This window comes from Gossypium hirsutum, chromosome D11, assembly GCF_007990345.1.
Source record: "Gossypium hirsutum isolate 1008001.06 chromosome D11, Gossypium_hirsutum_v2.1, whole genome shotgun sequence".
NCBI lineage: Eukaryota > Viridiplantae > Streptophyta > Magnoliopsida > Malvales > Malvaceae > Gossypium > Gossypium hirsutum.
Window position 1 is genome coordinate 66,203,095 of NC_053447.1, and position 15,256 is coordinate 66,218,350.

The 15,256-nt window shown below is 31.9% G+C and overlaps 2 protein-coding genes across 2 annotated transcripts; both read left to right on the forward strand.

The window, feature by feature from the left end:
- Positions 1 to 229: 229 nt before the first annotated feature.
- On the forward strand, positions 230 to 5,305 carry LOC107963851 (putative disease resistance RPP13-like protein 1). The gene is made up of 2 exons (XM_016900352.2): positions 230 to 4,625; positions 4,733 to 5,305. The coding sequence occupies exon 1, from the start codon at positions 376 to 378 to the stop codon at positions 4,603 to 4,605; it is 4,230 nt and encodes a 1,409-aa protein (XP_016755841.2). The 5' UTR covers positions 230 to 375; the 3' UTR covers positions 4,606 to 4,625; positions 4,733 to 5,305.
- A 3,171-nt stretch (positions 5,306 to 8,476) lies between these two features.
- LOC107904418 (protein trichome birefringence-like 41) lies at positions 8,477 to 13,466 on the forward strand. Its single transcript, XM_016830796.2, has 5 exons — positions 8,477 to 8,949; positions 9,921 to 10,092; positions 10,831 to 11,006; positions 12,748 to 12,906; positions 13,004 to 13,466. Exons 1-5 carry the CDS (start codon positions 8,678 to 8,680, stop codon positions 13,296 to 13,298), a joined length of 1,074 nt encoding a protein of 357 aa, XP_016686285.1. The 5' UTR covers positions 8,477 to 8,677; the 3' UTR covers positions 13,299 to 13,466.
- Positions 13,467 to 15,256: the final 1,790 nt, after the last annotated feature.

Sequence of the window (15,256 nt, forward strand, 5' to 3'; positions counted from 1 at the left end):
ATCCTCCAAAATTATGAAATCTTTAAAGATTTTGTACAACTATATATTCTTTCATTTGAGTTGAAAACACAAAGCTGAATGATAAAGATAAGATACAAATTGGGATAATGGACAAAAGCAAAAGAAGAGCATCAAAATTCATAAACACTGCCGGTGGATGGCTCAGCCATTTTCTATTTTATTTATCAGAATTCGTTGACTTCCACCTCATTGCCTCGTTGTCTGAATTATTAGATGCTGAAAAAAATATTGAGCTGACTTCTTCAACTTTCACTAATTTTTCAGAATCCATCTCCATTTCTTTCTTCTTTCTTCCCTGAATTTCCTTTTTTGGCTTCTTCGATCCTCTCTTCACCTTCTTTTCATTATTTCATCATGTCTGTCATTGGAGAGGCTGCTCTTTCTGTGTTTTTGGAGCTGTTGGGGGCCAAGTTGCTCAACTCTGCACTCAACTTTGTTACTGATCATAAGCATCTCCGCCAGCAGCTCGAGCAGTGGCATTCCGTATTGCCCGATATCCAAGCAGTGTTAACCGATGCTGAGGAGAAGCAGATCAAGAACGAGGGTGTGAAGAAATGGTTGGACGACCTCCAGGACTTGGCTTACGATGTGGATGACATCTTGGACGAGTTCGCTTATGAAGAGTTACGTCTGAAGCTCCAAAAAACTCAATCTCAAGCCAGCACTAGCAAGGTACGGAAACTCATTCCTACCTGCTGTACCAATAGTAATTTTACTCCCACTTCGTTTCTGTTTAAGAATTCCATGATTCCCAAGGTCAAAGATATCACAGCTAGACTAAATAATTTGACTACTCGGAGAAGTAGTTTGGGGTTGAGCGATATCTTATCTCAAGCTCCAACCTCCAAGGGAAAGCAACCCAGGCTGCAACCAACTTCCGTTGTGGATGGATCTGTGGAGTATGTCGGTAGACTCGAGGAGAAGACAGAAATGATTGAGTTGCTCAAAGGTGATAACTTCAATGGAGTTTCAGTCCTTTCCATCGTCGGCATGGGAGGGATGGGTAAAACAACTCTTGCTCAGCTTGTTTACAATGATGCCACCATCAACGAGTGTTTTGATCTCAAGGCTTGGGTATGTGTTTCTGATTACTTTGATGCAATTGCTATAACAAAGGCAATTTTACAGTCCATCACTTCTGAGTCATGTGATTACAGTAACTTGGATTTACTTCAAGTTAAGTTGAAGGAGAAGTTGTTGGGGAAAAGATTCTTGCTTGTTTTAGATGACATTTGGAACGAGAATTATAATGATTGGACCATCTTACGGTCTCCGTTTGGTGCAGGGACCAATATCATTGTAACCACTCGTCTTCAAATCGTTTCATCTATTGTGTATCCGCTCAAAGCTTTTCATTTGGATAAACTATCCGATGATGATTGTTTATCCATATTTACACAGCATGCATTAAAAGCAAGAAATTTCGATGCACATCTCCAATTTAAAGAAATTGGAGAGAAATTTGTTACAAGGTGCAAAGGCTTACCTTTGGCCGCCAAAGCCATTGGAAGCTTGCTACGCACAGTTAAGTATCATCGAGAATGGGAAAGAATATATGAAAGTGAGATATGGAACTTACCAGAAGAGCACTGTGGCATAATTCCAGCTTTGCGATTAAGCTACCATCATCTTCCTTCATACTTGAAACGATGTTTTGCATATTGCTCCATACTTCCTAAAGATTATGAATTTAAGGAAGAAGAAATTATCTTGTTATGGAGAGCAGAAGGTCTCTTGCAACAAAATGCTATGCCTCAAAATAATGATCTTGGAAATCAATATTTTCAAGATCTACTGTCGAGGTCATTTTTTCAGAAATCTAGTAAAGATGAATCACGGTTTGTAATGCATGACCTTATCAATGATTTAGCACAAGTAGTTGCCGGAGATATATGCTCCAAATTGGAGGGTGATAAGCAACAAAAGTTCTCAAATCGCACTCGACATTCTTCTTATATTATCAGCCAATTTGACACAATGAAGAAGTTCGAAGCATTTAATCAAGTGAAATCATTACGTACTTTTCTACCTTTAGGGTTGTCGGGGGCTGATTTAACTAATGTTGTCTTGGTTGATTTGTTGCCAAGACTTGGCTACCTAAGGGTGCTTTCTTTGAGGGGGTATCGGATCACTGAGTTGCCTGATATTTTTGAAAATTTAAAACATCTTCGCTACTTAAATTTGTCTGGCACCTTACTCAAATGCCTGCCCGATTCTTTGTGTACTCTTTACCATTTGGAAACATTATTATTAAAAATGTGTTTCAAGCTTCAAAAGTTACCCTCGGAGATGGGAAATCTTGTCAACTTGTATTATCTTGATATCAGAGGTGCGAACTTAATAGAAAAGATGCCTTTCGGAATCGATAAGCTAACCAATCTTCAAAGATTGTCTGATTTTATTGTAGGGAAAGGTGATGGACATCATATCAAAAAATTGAAATATTTGTCGAACCTCAAAGGTGATTTTCGTCTTTCTGGGTTGGAGAATGTTAATGGTCAAGATGCAGGGGAAGCCAAGTTAAATGAGAAGCAGGGGATTGATCGATTGGTATTGCATTGGAGTAAAAAATTTGAGAAGGATTCAAGGAATAAAGAGGATGAAGAATGGGTGTTGGACTCTCTTTGTCCTCCAAAAGAGCTTGAGCAACTCGTCATTGAGAATTATGGTGGTGCAAAATTTTCTACTTGGATAGCAGATTCTTCCTTCGAGAATATGTTGTCATTGGAACTTCGCAACTGTAAAAATTGCAAATCCCTACCATCAATTGCAAGGTTGTCATTGTTAAAAGACCTTTTGATTGGTGGTTTGGATGAGATACATAAGATTGGTGTTGAGTTTTTTGGAGCATATCAATCGAATGCATTTACATCATTAGAGACTCTATGTTTTGAGAGTATGCCAAACTGGGAAGAGTGGGACCCATGTGAAGGTGATGAGCAAGCTTCGAAATTCCCCAGCCTTCGTGAGCTTTCAATCAAAGAATGTCCTCACTTGTTGGGAAGGTTGCCAACCCATCTTCAATCCTTGCAGAAACTTGTGATCTATGAGTGTAGAAGGCTGGTAGTTTCAATTTCAAGTTTTTCGTCTCTATGTGAATTAAGCATTGAAGGGTGTGAAGAATTGGTGGATGAAGGCCCTTCTTCTGCAGAGTCAGTTACCTTTTTGAAATGTGTGTCTCTGCAAAACATTTCAAAGTTTGATATTTCAGCAGAGAAGGCATGGTTGAGATTTGCAAACTCAGAAACTTTTAACATCTCTCATTGGAAGGAGTTGGAATCTTTATCGCAAAATGGGTTAAGCTTAGTTGGGCATCGTTTTATTACGATTGCAGATTGTCCCCAATTGGTCTCTTTGGAAACAGAGGAGGAGAGATTGCAACTTGACAAGATTCCAGGTGTTGAATCTCTGGAAATAGTGGATTGTGAAAGGCTCAATAGACTACCAGAAGTCTTACATGCTTTCGCATTCCTTACAAGAATAAAACTTTTAAGGTGTCAAGGCTTAGTTTGTTTTGCTGAGAGTGACTTTCCTCCTGCTTTGAAAGAGCTGAGCATTTGGAGTTGCAAAAATTTACAATATTTGGTTCGTGGAAAAGAAAATAATCATAAGAGTATGAGTAGCAACACTAGTCTTCTTGAGCACTTAGAAATACTATTCTGCCCATCTCTAATATGGCTATCATCAAGGGGAGATATCTGCAATCGGCTTCAACATCTCCACATTGACGGTTGTTCAAAGCTAAGTAGCTTATTTTTAAATGCCAAGTTACCCGCAATGCTTAAATATCTCAATATTTGGTGTTGTCCAGTGTTGGAATGCATAGCTCAACATTTCTATGAATGCAACAATCTTGAAACTATTCATATTGGGTATGTTCAAAATATTAAATCCTTACCAAGAGGATTGGACAAGCTCAGCCATCTTCAAAAGATTGAATTTGAAGCCTGCCCAAGTCTGGTTTCATTTGAAGAAAATGTGTTGCCCACCACAAATCTCAGAGTTCTCTTAATTGCGTTTTGTAAAAATTTTAGAGCCCTTCCCAAGTGCATCAACAACTTCACCTCCCTTCGAGAATTAAAGGTGTCAAACTGTTCGGCTGGCATATCCTTTCCAGAAGAGGGTTTCCCTACCAACCTCACATCGCTTCAAATCTCAAAAGCACCTAGAATTTATACATCACTTGTTGAATGGGGATTAAACAGACTCACCTCTCTTCAAGAACTCGAAATCAGTGGTGAAGGATGCTCAAGTGTCAAGACGTTTCCTGAAGAAGGGATAGGAATGACGCTGCCTCCTTCTCTCACATCTATCTGCATTCAAGATTTTGAGAATTTGGAATTCATGTGCTCCAAGGGCTTTCAACACCTCACCTCTCTTCAAAAATTGCTCATTTGCAATTGTCCTAAGCTCACATCTCTTCCGGAAAAAGATACGCTTCTCTCGCTTGAGCATCTATGTATTAGTGGTTGCCCGTTGCTAGACGAAGGGTGCAGTAGGGGTAAAGGACGAGAGTGGTCCAAGATTGCCCACATACCTTATGTTAGACTTATTAAAAAAGTCATGCCGAGGGAATTAGATTGAAATTTAAGCAGCAAAATCTGGTATCCATTTCTCCACATTTATCAATTTCATAGCTTTTTTTATATATCTTATTGTTCTCATGAACAACATGATAATAGAAATCAGTCTTATATATTTTGCATTGAAGGCTAAATTGGCGAAACATAGTGGAGAACTTCAACTGATCTGCTTCAGCTTATTTGATTTAGTAAAGCGGTTAGTCAACTCTGTGCAACATTTATTCAGTAAATTGAATGTTCTGTTTTCATCTGCATCTTCTAATGACTATGCAAGTGCTATGAAATATTTGAGATTTCATTGTACTATTAACCAATAGTTTTTCAGAAGAACAAGTCTTTTACGTGATTGTTTGTTGATCTTTGTGGATAGATTTCTGTTATCGGCATAAGGATGTTTTAAATGAAGCATTGTTTTTGACTTTTTGGGATTGTTTGTCACTTGTAATTTATTATTGTCAGGTATTTCTTTAGTTGATGTTCATTTAGAAGATTACTCAAAGTATCTGGATAGTCATTGTGGCGAGGTATTTTATTTTATGATGTAATTCCATTGTAATCTCTATACTTTATTAGTGAATTTCATTTTTGTTTCTACTCGTGGATGTAGGGAATATTCCCGAACCACGTATATCATGGTATTCACTTTTTCTACTTTCGCTTCGATCAATCAAATAATTTGTAAACTTACTGGTATAATATACAATATATCATGTTTGAATTTTCCACCACCCAACAAACAACCACCAGAATTTGAGATAATCTTTGTGCATTCAAGCAAAGCATCACTCTGTAGTCGTTGAAAAGCACCCTAAAATATTGATTCCTGATAATGGGATATTTTAGACCATAATTATGTTAAAATTTTAAAATTGAAATTACTATAGTATCAAAATTTATACAATTGTACTATTTATACTAACGGTGTAATCAAGTCAAAGCCTTGAAATTTGATATTCAAAATTGAATCAGATTTCACTTTTAAAGCTTGAGCTTAATTTGAGATAAAAATTGAATAACAAAAATTAAAATCCATTGCCTAATAAAAAATAATTTCAATTCTTATACTCAATTCAAGCTCGATTATGTTGTGCCCAACTTGAGGTTGAATTGAAAACTTTTGATACTAATTACAATAATAATAATAAAACTCTTTAAGTTAGTGAATTAATTTAATTGAACTTATAATTTGAATGGTTGTTGCCCTTGAGGTTCTCCTAAGAAATTTGTAGACTCTGTAACAGAAGGCCTCCTAAGGATGCTACCATAGTTACTTGAAAGTCGAGGTTTCGGATGAGAAATCGAATGGAAATCGAATTTTTGGAAGTGAGGATAAGCCTGTCGATGATTAAGACACATTTGAAGTTGAAGATGAGACAGCATTGAGTGAAAATATAATAGAGGTGGAGGCAAGAATCGAGAAACTCGAAGCTGAGCTGGAAATTTCTCTTTATTCCATTGTTCCGGAGCACGGTAGCTCCGCACATAAAGCGCATACACCCGCTCAACTCCTTTCTAGACTCTATATGCATGCTTGCATGAATTGGACTCGAGACAACCATGCCACGATTGCTAAAAACACTGTCTCCGGGCTCGTTTTGATTGTGAAATCTTGCAGTAATGATGTTTGTAGTTATGCAATTGTAGATTATATGCAGATAATGTAAGTATGCCCTTTGCTGTTGAGACATGAGTGATTTTCTGCTAATTTATTTTTAAGCTTAACCTTTTGGCAATATCGAACGCCATAGTGATGAGGGAGATTGTTTCTCAAGCGTTTAGCCATAGTTCAATGGCTCTAACCAACTTATATAAATTATTAACATGTTTAGATTTTACATTAAATTTCAAATATTATAATTTTTTTCTTAATTTGAATAAGTATTTCTTTTTTTATTATTCCGAATCAGTAATAATTAAAAAAAAAAAAACAGCAGCAGCTGCTAGAGAATTTGTTGTGCATAATTTAGGAGCTTTATTAGAATGATGTTGAATCAAATTGAGAGAGTAGCAAAATACTAGCATTGAAAGCTAAGTTGGTGTATGAATGAAGCTCATGGTGCACTACTGACCAAACTCTATCGTAGTGTAGTGACAAAGGATTTGCATTGAAAATCAAATCCTGGATTCAAATTAACTCAAACAATCCTTTCCATCTTTCTTTAACTAAGTTGATGTGGAAGTGGGCTTTTAAAAAAATTCCTTTGGAGGAAAATGGTAGAGACATTCAACTCATATGCTTTAGCTAAGTTGGTGTGGAATTGGCTTTTCTAGTTTTTATTGTTTCTATATTGTAATCACGGTTAGAAATCGGAGGTTTAGAAAATTAGAATCACTATCTGAGGCGTGAATAGCACTATTCTTGAAGGCTTTTCTAAAGAGCTAACCAATTAAACACTCGATTGAGATTGTAGGAGGAAGACTTTTCTAAAGAGAATACAAAGGAAATTTAGAAGAAAACGTGAAAGTTAATGAGTAACTTTGAAAGCTGTAATGCATTGTATAGGGATTTCGTTGAAGGGGAGAGCTGTTCTTTTCTGCTGGTTTTTGTTTTAGATATGTTTTTTTGGTGCTTTGTTTGTCTGTTCACTTTTCCTTTCAGCTTTTCTTTTCCTTTATTTATTTTGGTTTAATGGCACCGTTTGTCCTGCCAATGGTGTTTTTTGGGTTTTTGTTGTACCAGTTCTCCTCATTTAATGGTAACCAGTTGGAGTTATTTCAAAAGTTTATATAATCAAAGTTATAGATTGTTTACATTGTGAACTCAAATATAATATGGTAGATGTTAGTTATGTAAGTACAAAAGGTTTTCTTACACCATATCATGGGATATGATATCATTTGAGAGATTGGAGTTAGACATAAAAACCAAATATAGCTCACACACTCTTTAATTTGAAACATTTAAAACTTCCAGATGTGGTTGAGAGAACATTTGTTGTTCTAAAAAAAAATTCTTATTATCAACATCACCTCAGTATAGCATAGAAAAAAGTTGGATCATATTAGCATGTTGCATACTTCATAGTTTTATTCATAAGTAGAATTGAGATAATCTATACTTTGAATAGTACAAGGAAGAATGAGATTACGATAAAGTTAACGATACAGAATCAGATGATGAGAAGAGTATATATTGAATGTTAAAAAAAATAATCTAATAAATATGGAATCCTAAAGCAATTAGATAAAATTGCATATAATATTTATTTTTCTTGTTATTTTTATTAGTAATTATATTATCGACTACTATTTTAGATTAACATATTACATATAATGAATTACAAGAGAAATAAACTATGTCGAATTCGAAGGTAAAACATTTGCATGCCACAAATTAAGTCGTGGATATTCTAACAAAACCATTGGCTTAGTTCACAACAACAATAATTATATTTTTTTATTTCTTGTTATACTTTTTGAATTTCCTTTATATTTTCTTTTATTTAAATATTTTTTAAATTTCTATGTTTTTTCTTTGTGGTTTGCTTATGTAACCTCTATAAATAGTTACCAAGATCCCGTACCAATGTGCAAGTATGTATTTTAAAAAATACCCTTTATTTAGTTCATAAAATTATACATTAAAAGATATTTGATAAAATGTTACCAAATTTAGATGAGTAATAAATATACACAATGTGAGTAAAATGCTTTTACGATTTTCTTTCAAGTGTCGATATCTCCATAAACAAAAATCAAATCCAAACACACTATTGTATAAAAATTCGGAGTTTAGTTCGTTCAGTTCATATAACCACTTTTATAAGATAATAATCCTATAAATTTGGAGTTTGAATTTCAACCTCTACTCTCTCTCTCCTTTCATCCCAAAGCCAAGCGAAGTATATAAACATCACTTGTAATACAACTTTACAGCTTGCTACTTTATAATCTTAAACACTCTCTCCCTCATCAGTATTCATTGCTGATATTCATCACAATTAACACAAAAATGTCTGCAATTGTAATTTAAACCAAACTACTCGAAAGATTTCTTTCTTTTTCGATTGTGTTTTTGTTCGTCACAACTGTTCCTGTCATTCCAAGTCTAGGGAGGTTGTTAAGAGGCGAAAATGGGACATTGGGTTGATTCCATTGTCCTTGGTTCTTCGTATTATTTCATGGTTTTGGCTGTTTTTTGGTGCAATAATCAGGTAGGAAATGCGGCTGCTACCAGGGGGTGTGATTTGTTCAAGGGCAGTTGGGTTTATGATCCATCTTACCCTCTTTACTCAGACTGGGCTTGTCCTTTCATCCAAAGAGAGTTCAGTTGTCAGAGAAATGGACGCCTGGATATGCTTTACTCTCAATACCGATGGCAGCCTCTTCAGTGCTCCCTCACAAGGTACTCCATTTATTTGTATAAATGTAATATTTAAATATATTTGTATTAGAAAATTGTTTAGTGAATTAGTAAATATAATAATTATAGTAATTTTAAAATTTTATTTATTTTTTAATTTTAATTTTAATTTTAATAATATAATATTTTATATTATTTTGGGTAGTTTTGGATGAAAGATAAATATGTTAATTTGAATATTTCATTTTTTAAAAGGTTATTTTATTTTAATTTTTTAATAAAATAAAATCAATTTAATATTTTTTTCTATATTAAGTGATAAGTAGCTACCTATCTATTTATCTTATTTAACACATTTTTGTTGAAAACTTTATTTTAAGTAAAAATTAAAATAATTATCAAACACATTAAAAATATTAATTGTTGAAAATTTTTATTTTCAATAAAATGAAATTTAATGAAATTTTTCAATAGTTTATCAAACACGGTTTGAATAATAAAATATTTTAGATAATAAAAATATGTTATTTAAATTTAGACTAAATTATAGAATTAGTCACCCAATTATTAATATGTTTTTGTTTTGGTTACCCAACTATGAAAGTTTTCAATTTAGTCACTGATGTTTTAAATCACTTCATTTTTTTATCACTTGCATTCTAAATCGTTTCTATTTTGGTCGCTCTCAATACTTACACATTCTATCGTTCCTAATTCTAAATAATTTAATAAATTTAACCATTCATATTTACAAATTCTATCAAATTGATCCTCAAACACGTCATTAAAATCTAATTAAATAATATTTTATATTAATATTAAAATAAAATCGAATTAAATGTTAAAATAAAAAAAATATTCCACCCCTCCCCAAACCTCTCCCTACCGTTCCGCTGCCTATCCCTCTCCCTCACTGTCCCTCCCTCTCACTCTGAATATCAAATTACTGACTTCGTACCTAATTAGAAATATATGATAATATAAGTATAATTTTTATTATTGTTATGTTGTAGATTTGATGCATTGAAGTTCCTAGAAAATTTCAGAGGGAAGAGCATAATGTTTGTGGGAGACTCTCTAAGTCTAAATCAATGGCAATCCTTGGCATGCATGCTTTATTCTGCACTTCCTAATGCCAATTTCAACATTTCTCGAGTTGCAGCTATCTCCATTTTCCAGTTCCAGGTCTGTAAATAAAATCCTTCATCTCTATTTAATTTATTCTTTTTGCTTCTATAAGCACACTCAGAATTGAGTTAAATATCCGACCAATCGAATACAAATTAGTAATTAATTAAGATTTTTTATTTAAATCTAATATAATTTTTTAAATATATAAAAATAATTTTGATTTTTTAAAACAACATAAACAAATTTTCGAGTTCAAAAGATTGAATTAGGGTTTAGACAAGCAAAATTTTCACTGTTAAACATTAATGGCAGAATGTGCTGGGCAGCCTACTTAAAACTTTCAAAAATTTCAAGGGGTTTAATTAAAATTTATAAAAAAAATTTAGGGGCTTAATAAGAATTCTTAAATATTTTGAGAGTTCAATTAAACTTTTTAAAATTTTGTGAGGATTATGAAAATTTTCAAAAATTTTAAAACTTTTGAAAAGCATAATTAGAATTTCTAAAAATTTTAAAGGGACCAAATTAAAATTTTCAAAAATTTTAAAAGCCAAGGTCCTCTCTGACTCCAATGATGTTCTGCCCCCACTATCATCATAAAACTTTGATTCCCTCTATCGGTATCATTATGATATGTTTAAATTATTCCATAAAAGTTTCATAAATCTAGAAAAATACCATGCAATAATGTTGGTAATCGAAATATGATCATAAATTGAAGTACAAAATATGTAATTTGGACCTTATTTTGCAAATGTTGATCATCACAACTTGTGGGGAAAATTTTTGCAGGATTATGAAGTGAAGGTGATGCTTGATCGAAGTTTGTATTTAGTAGATGTTGTGAGGGAAGACATTGGGAGGGTTTTGAGACTTGACTCAATTGAAGGAGGCCAGTTATGGAAAGGGATTGACATGCTTATCTTCAATACTTGGCATTGGTGGTACCGTCACGGACTGGGTCAACCGTAAGTTTTTAACTGATTAATATCACAAGTCAATCATATATCAATTTAATTAAGAAATAAGTAAAAAAAAATATTCATTTTAAAAAGTAATAAATATTATTCTATAGGTATTTCTATTTTTTATATTAAATTTATTAAAAACAATAAAAATTCATAATAAAACATACACAATAAGATTTAAACTTAGAACAATATGATTTTTAAAATATTAATTTTATCATTTCAATTAAACTCTCAATTATCTTTTATATGAATATATTTTTTACATGATTTTTTTCATCTACATCGTGATATGCGATCAAAGACGGTGGGAAAGGGGCAAGAAGTGACCTTGGCCCCTTAACATAAAAAATTTGCCCCTCCAATTCCTTTAAATTTTATAAATAAAAAAAAGTAAATAGATAAAATGGTAAAATTCTACCTTGATTTTCAAAAAATTGTAATTCAATTTTATCCCGTTGAATAATAATATTCTAACTTTGTTTAATTTAGTGTGTAAGTGTATATATGTATAAACTTGTCCATTTTTATATACAATATATATAACATGATTATGATACATTAAATGCTTAGGTTATTTTAAACACACTTAAACTAGTAAATAGTTTTTAACACGTTTTATCTAAGTTGAAATTTAGTGTCAAAGCATAGGCTTGGACTGACAAAAGGACCTAAATAGAATGATGCTTTAGTTTGAGATTTAATTGTAATGTTTTGAAGTTTAAGAATCAATTTAGGATTTGATATATAATTTGGAGATGTTTAGTGGAATTAACTCTAAAAAAAGTTTGAAAAAAAATGAGCAATTTTTTAAATAACTTGGTTTGTTTTAAAATTTTAGGGATAAAGCACTATTTAGTCCCTGAACTTAGTTTTTTTCCAATTTGGTCCTTGAGCATTTTTTTTACCCCCATTTGTCCTAGGACTTGGAAATTTTTCCAGCTTGGCCTTTAAACTTGAATTCCATCGAAGTTTGATGGCGTAACACTTTCTCAAAGTGCAACACTATCACCTCAAAATTTTAAAAGCATTATATAACATCTAAAATTACAAAACTATATTAAAAATCTAAAGAAATTATAACTTTTTTTAAAAAAAAATTCAAGTTTATGGACGAAATAGGGAAAAGTTGTTAAGTTCCCAGAGTACCACACCATCACACTTTAATGGTATCCAAGTTTATGGGTGAAATCGTGAAAAGTTGTTAAGTTTCGAGACTAATGTGGATAAAAAGAAGCTTTGGGACCAAAGTGAAAAGTTGTAACTAAATGGTGCTTTATCCCAAAATTTTATTCAATCAACAAAAAGAAATCAGATGCTCTTATTGGTAAAAGTACTATAGAGGCCCTTGTATTAGGATTCGGGTTGCATTTTGGCCCTTCTATTCAAAAAATGAGCAAATCAGTCCCCATACATTAGATTAAATAGTAAAATAATCCTTTCTATTAAAAATTCCATCCATTTATACTATTAAAAACTAGCATGGTTGACAAAATAATCAAATAATGACACGTGTTCCTCATGTTGACATACAAGGATCAGCTTTTAACAGCAAAAAATGATGAATTTTTTAATAGAAGAATCAATTTGCTCTTTAAACTAACCTATAGAAACTAATTTACTCATTTTTTAGTAGAGTGGACAAATTGAAATTTAACTCCTGGTATAAGGGCTTTCATGGTATTTTTCCGCTCTAATTGAAATATATATAGATGAAATTTTATGAGTTTTTTTTTTCCAGATGGGATTTTATTGAAGTAGGAGGCGTAATTATGAAAGACATGGACCGTATGCTTGCTTTTGAAACAGCACTCAAAACATGGGCTGCATGGGTGGAAGCCAACATCGATCCTTCAAAATCTCTCGTCTTCTTCCAGGGAATTTCTCCATCACATTACAAGTAAAACCTTTAACAAAACACAAACTTCATCAAACCCTTCAATATCAAAACCCTCAAATTCGAATCAAATTTCATGTTTCCTTATCCTTTATTTCAGCTCATCTTTATGGAATGACCCAAAGGCAAAAGGGTGTTTAGGGCAAGAGCAGCCATTGTTAGGGTCAAGCTATCCAGGAGGTGTTCCACAAGCTTTAGGTGTACTGAAGAGAGTGTTGAGCACAGTGAGAAAGAAGGTTAAATTGCTTGATATAACGGTGTTGTCGTTGCTACGCAAAGATGGGCATCCCTCGGTGTATGGATTTGGAGGGTCAACAGGATTGGATTGTAGCCATTGGTGTTTAGCTGGTGTTCCAGATACTTGGAACGAAATTCTTTTCAATCTTATTTTTTGAGTACATTGTTAATTTGTTAAATTTAGCTAATAATTTTCGGGGAAAGAGATAATAATGTTATAATGATCAATGCTTGATTTGATTATTATCGAGACTTAAATGGTGGTTGTAGTTTCATGTCATTAGGGGGTTTCTATTTCAATTTTTTATACAAATTATTTAAATTTACCCATAGTTCCTCCCCAATCCTTCGATAGGAGGATAAATATTCTTTAGCACGCTCGAATCCAGGTCTTCCTGCATCATGCCAACCAAGTTAAAACTCAATCAGCTATAAAAATTCTTACTTAACATTTCAATTTTAAATTTAAATTTATACTAATTATTTTTTTATTTTATGTTAGAACCATTTTAACACATACATATTGAATAATTTTTTTTTCTGATGTTATTGTAGCATGGAAGTTATAGGTAGCACTTGGATATTGAGGCACTTGTAAAGGTACCTCTTGTAATATATTATGTTGTAAATTCATTGTAGAGACGATGTATGATTTGAGCTCAATCAAATCTGGCAGGAAAAACAATACCAAACCCTGGTTTCAAGTTGTTTTTTATTTAAACTTTTGTTTGGGTGAAGTTAAAAAAAATTATTAGGACAAGATTGAATTGTAAACTTTTTGAGAGAAAAGTGTAATTTAACCATTTTACATAATTAAAAAGTTTACAATTTTGAGGGACTGAAAGAAGAAATTTACCAATGATTTGCACATAAATAAATATTGATCTTTAATTACCGTTCAAATAAGCTCTTACATTTAATTTAATACATAAGCCTTATCTTTTAGGTTAAAATATGATGTTAGCTCTTGTACTTTGACAAATTTTGAGATTTAGTCCCTATACTTAAAAGTTAGAAATTAAGTCTTTCAACTATTTTGATTTAAAAATCTCAGTCCAATCATTCAAATCTTAAGTATTTTCTATCAGAAGTTGTTAATTTCACATGTTGATAAGTATTTTCTAACAGAAACTACCAACGACGATAATGATTGAATTAAGATTTTTAAATTGAAAAAGTAAGAGGATTAAAATTTTAACTTTTAAAGTATAGGGACTAAATCTCAAATTCTATAGAAGTATAGGAACTAATAACATATTTTAACCTATCTTTTGTTTATATTTTTTTCCCCTTTAAAGTAGGGGGAAAAGGTAAACATACTCACAAAAAGTGCAATAAATCCAAGACTTTTCCAAATATATTACCTATATAATTCACATCATTGCTCATGCCTTTAATCTTTTTGTTATCTAAAATTCAATATTAGGTTGCTTTACAAACAAATTATTCCATACTGATTAGGCTCAACTTTTAAATCAATGAATATGAGAAAAAAAATTGTAAATAATTACCTTCATTATTTTCAATTTGGACACATTTCATAATTGCAATTTCTTATTACGAATTAGGCATGGTTAGTATTATCAAATATTCTGGCATCACGTCCCCAACACTCATACTTCCAAAAAAAACACAGATATAAACAATATGTATTATTTAATTGTATCTTATTGAGTATAATATATGGTTTTCATATGTTTATTAAATATATATTATATTCAGGGGCGAAGTCAAAAAAAATTTAGGAAGGCCGAAATTAAATTGTATATTTTTATGATAATAAAAATACGAATTTTTATCATTTTGGGAGGCAAAGTGTAATTTTATCATTGCAAATTTAAAATTTTAAGGGGCTTAAATAAAAAATTTCTATTTTGAATTCGCCACTGGTTATATTGGAATCGTATCCAATTATAAAAAATATATATCTGAAATAAATCCAAAATAATCATATTCGACGCTTTATTTTAAATGAAAATCACTAACAAGTGAAATAGTTAGGTTAAAATATTATACTTTTGGTATTCTATTTTTATTTTTAAGAATTTAGTCTCTTTACTTTTTAATATTTAAATTTAGGTTAAATTATTAAACTCATTAAATTTTTTCTATTAAA

Bases quoted from the DNA above. Each gene is read 5' to 3' on its own strand.
- LOC107904418 (XM_016830796.2), top strand. From the start codon at position 8,678: ATGGGACATTGGGTTGATTCCATTGTCCTTGGTTCTTCGTATTATTTC. The intron at 10,093-10,830 runs GTCTGTAAATAA...AAATTTTTGCAG, and splicing joins TCTCCATTTTCCAGTTCCAG to GATTATGAAGTGAAGGTGAT. The intron at 11,007-12,747 runs GTAAGTTTTTAA...TTTTTTTTCCAG, and splicing joins CGTCACGGACTGGGTCAACC to ATGGGATTTTATTGAAGTAG.
- LOC107963851 (XM_016900352.2), top strand. From the start codon at position 376: ATGTCTGTCATTGGAGAGGCTGCTCTTTCTGTGTTTTTGGAGCTGTTG.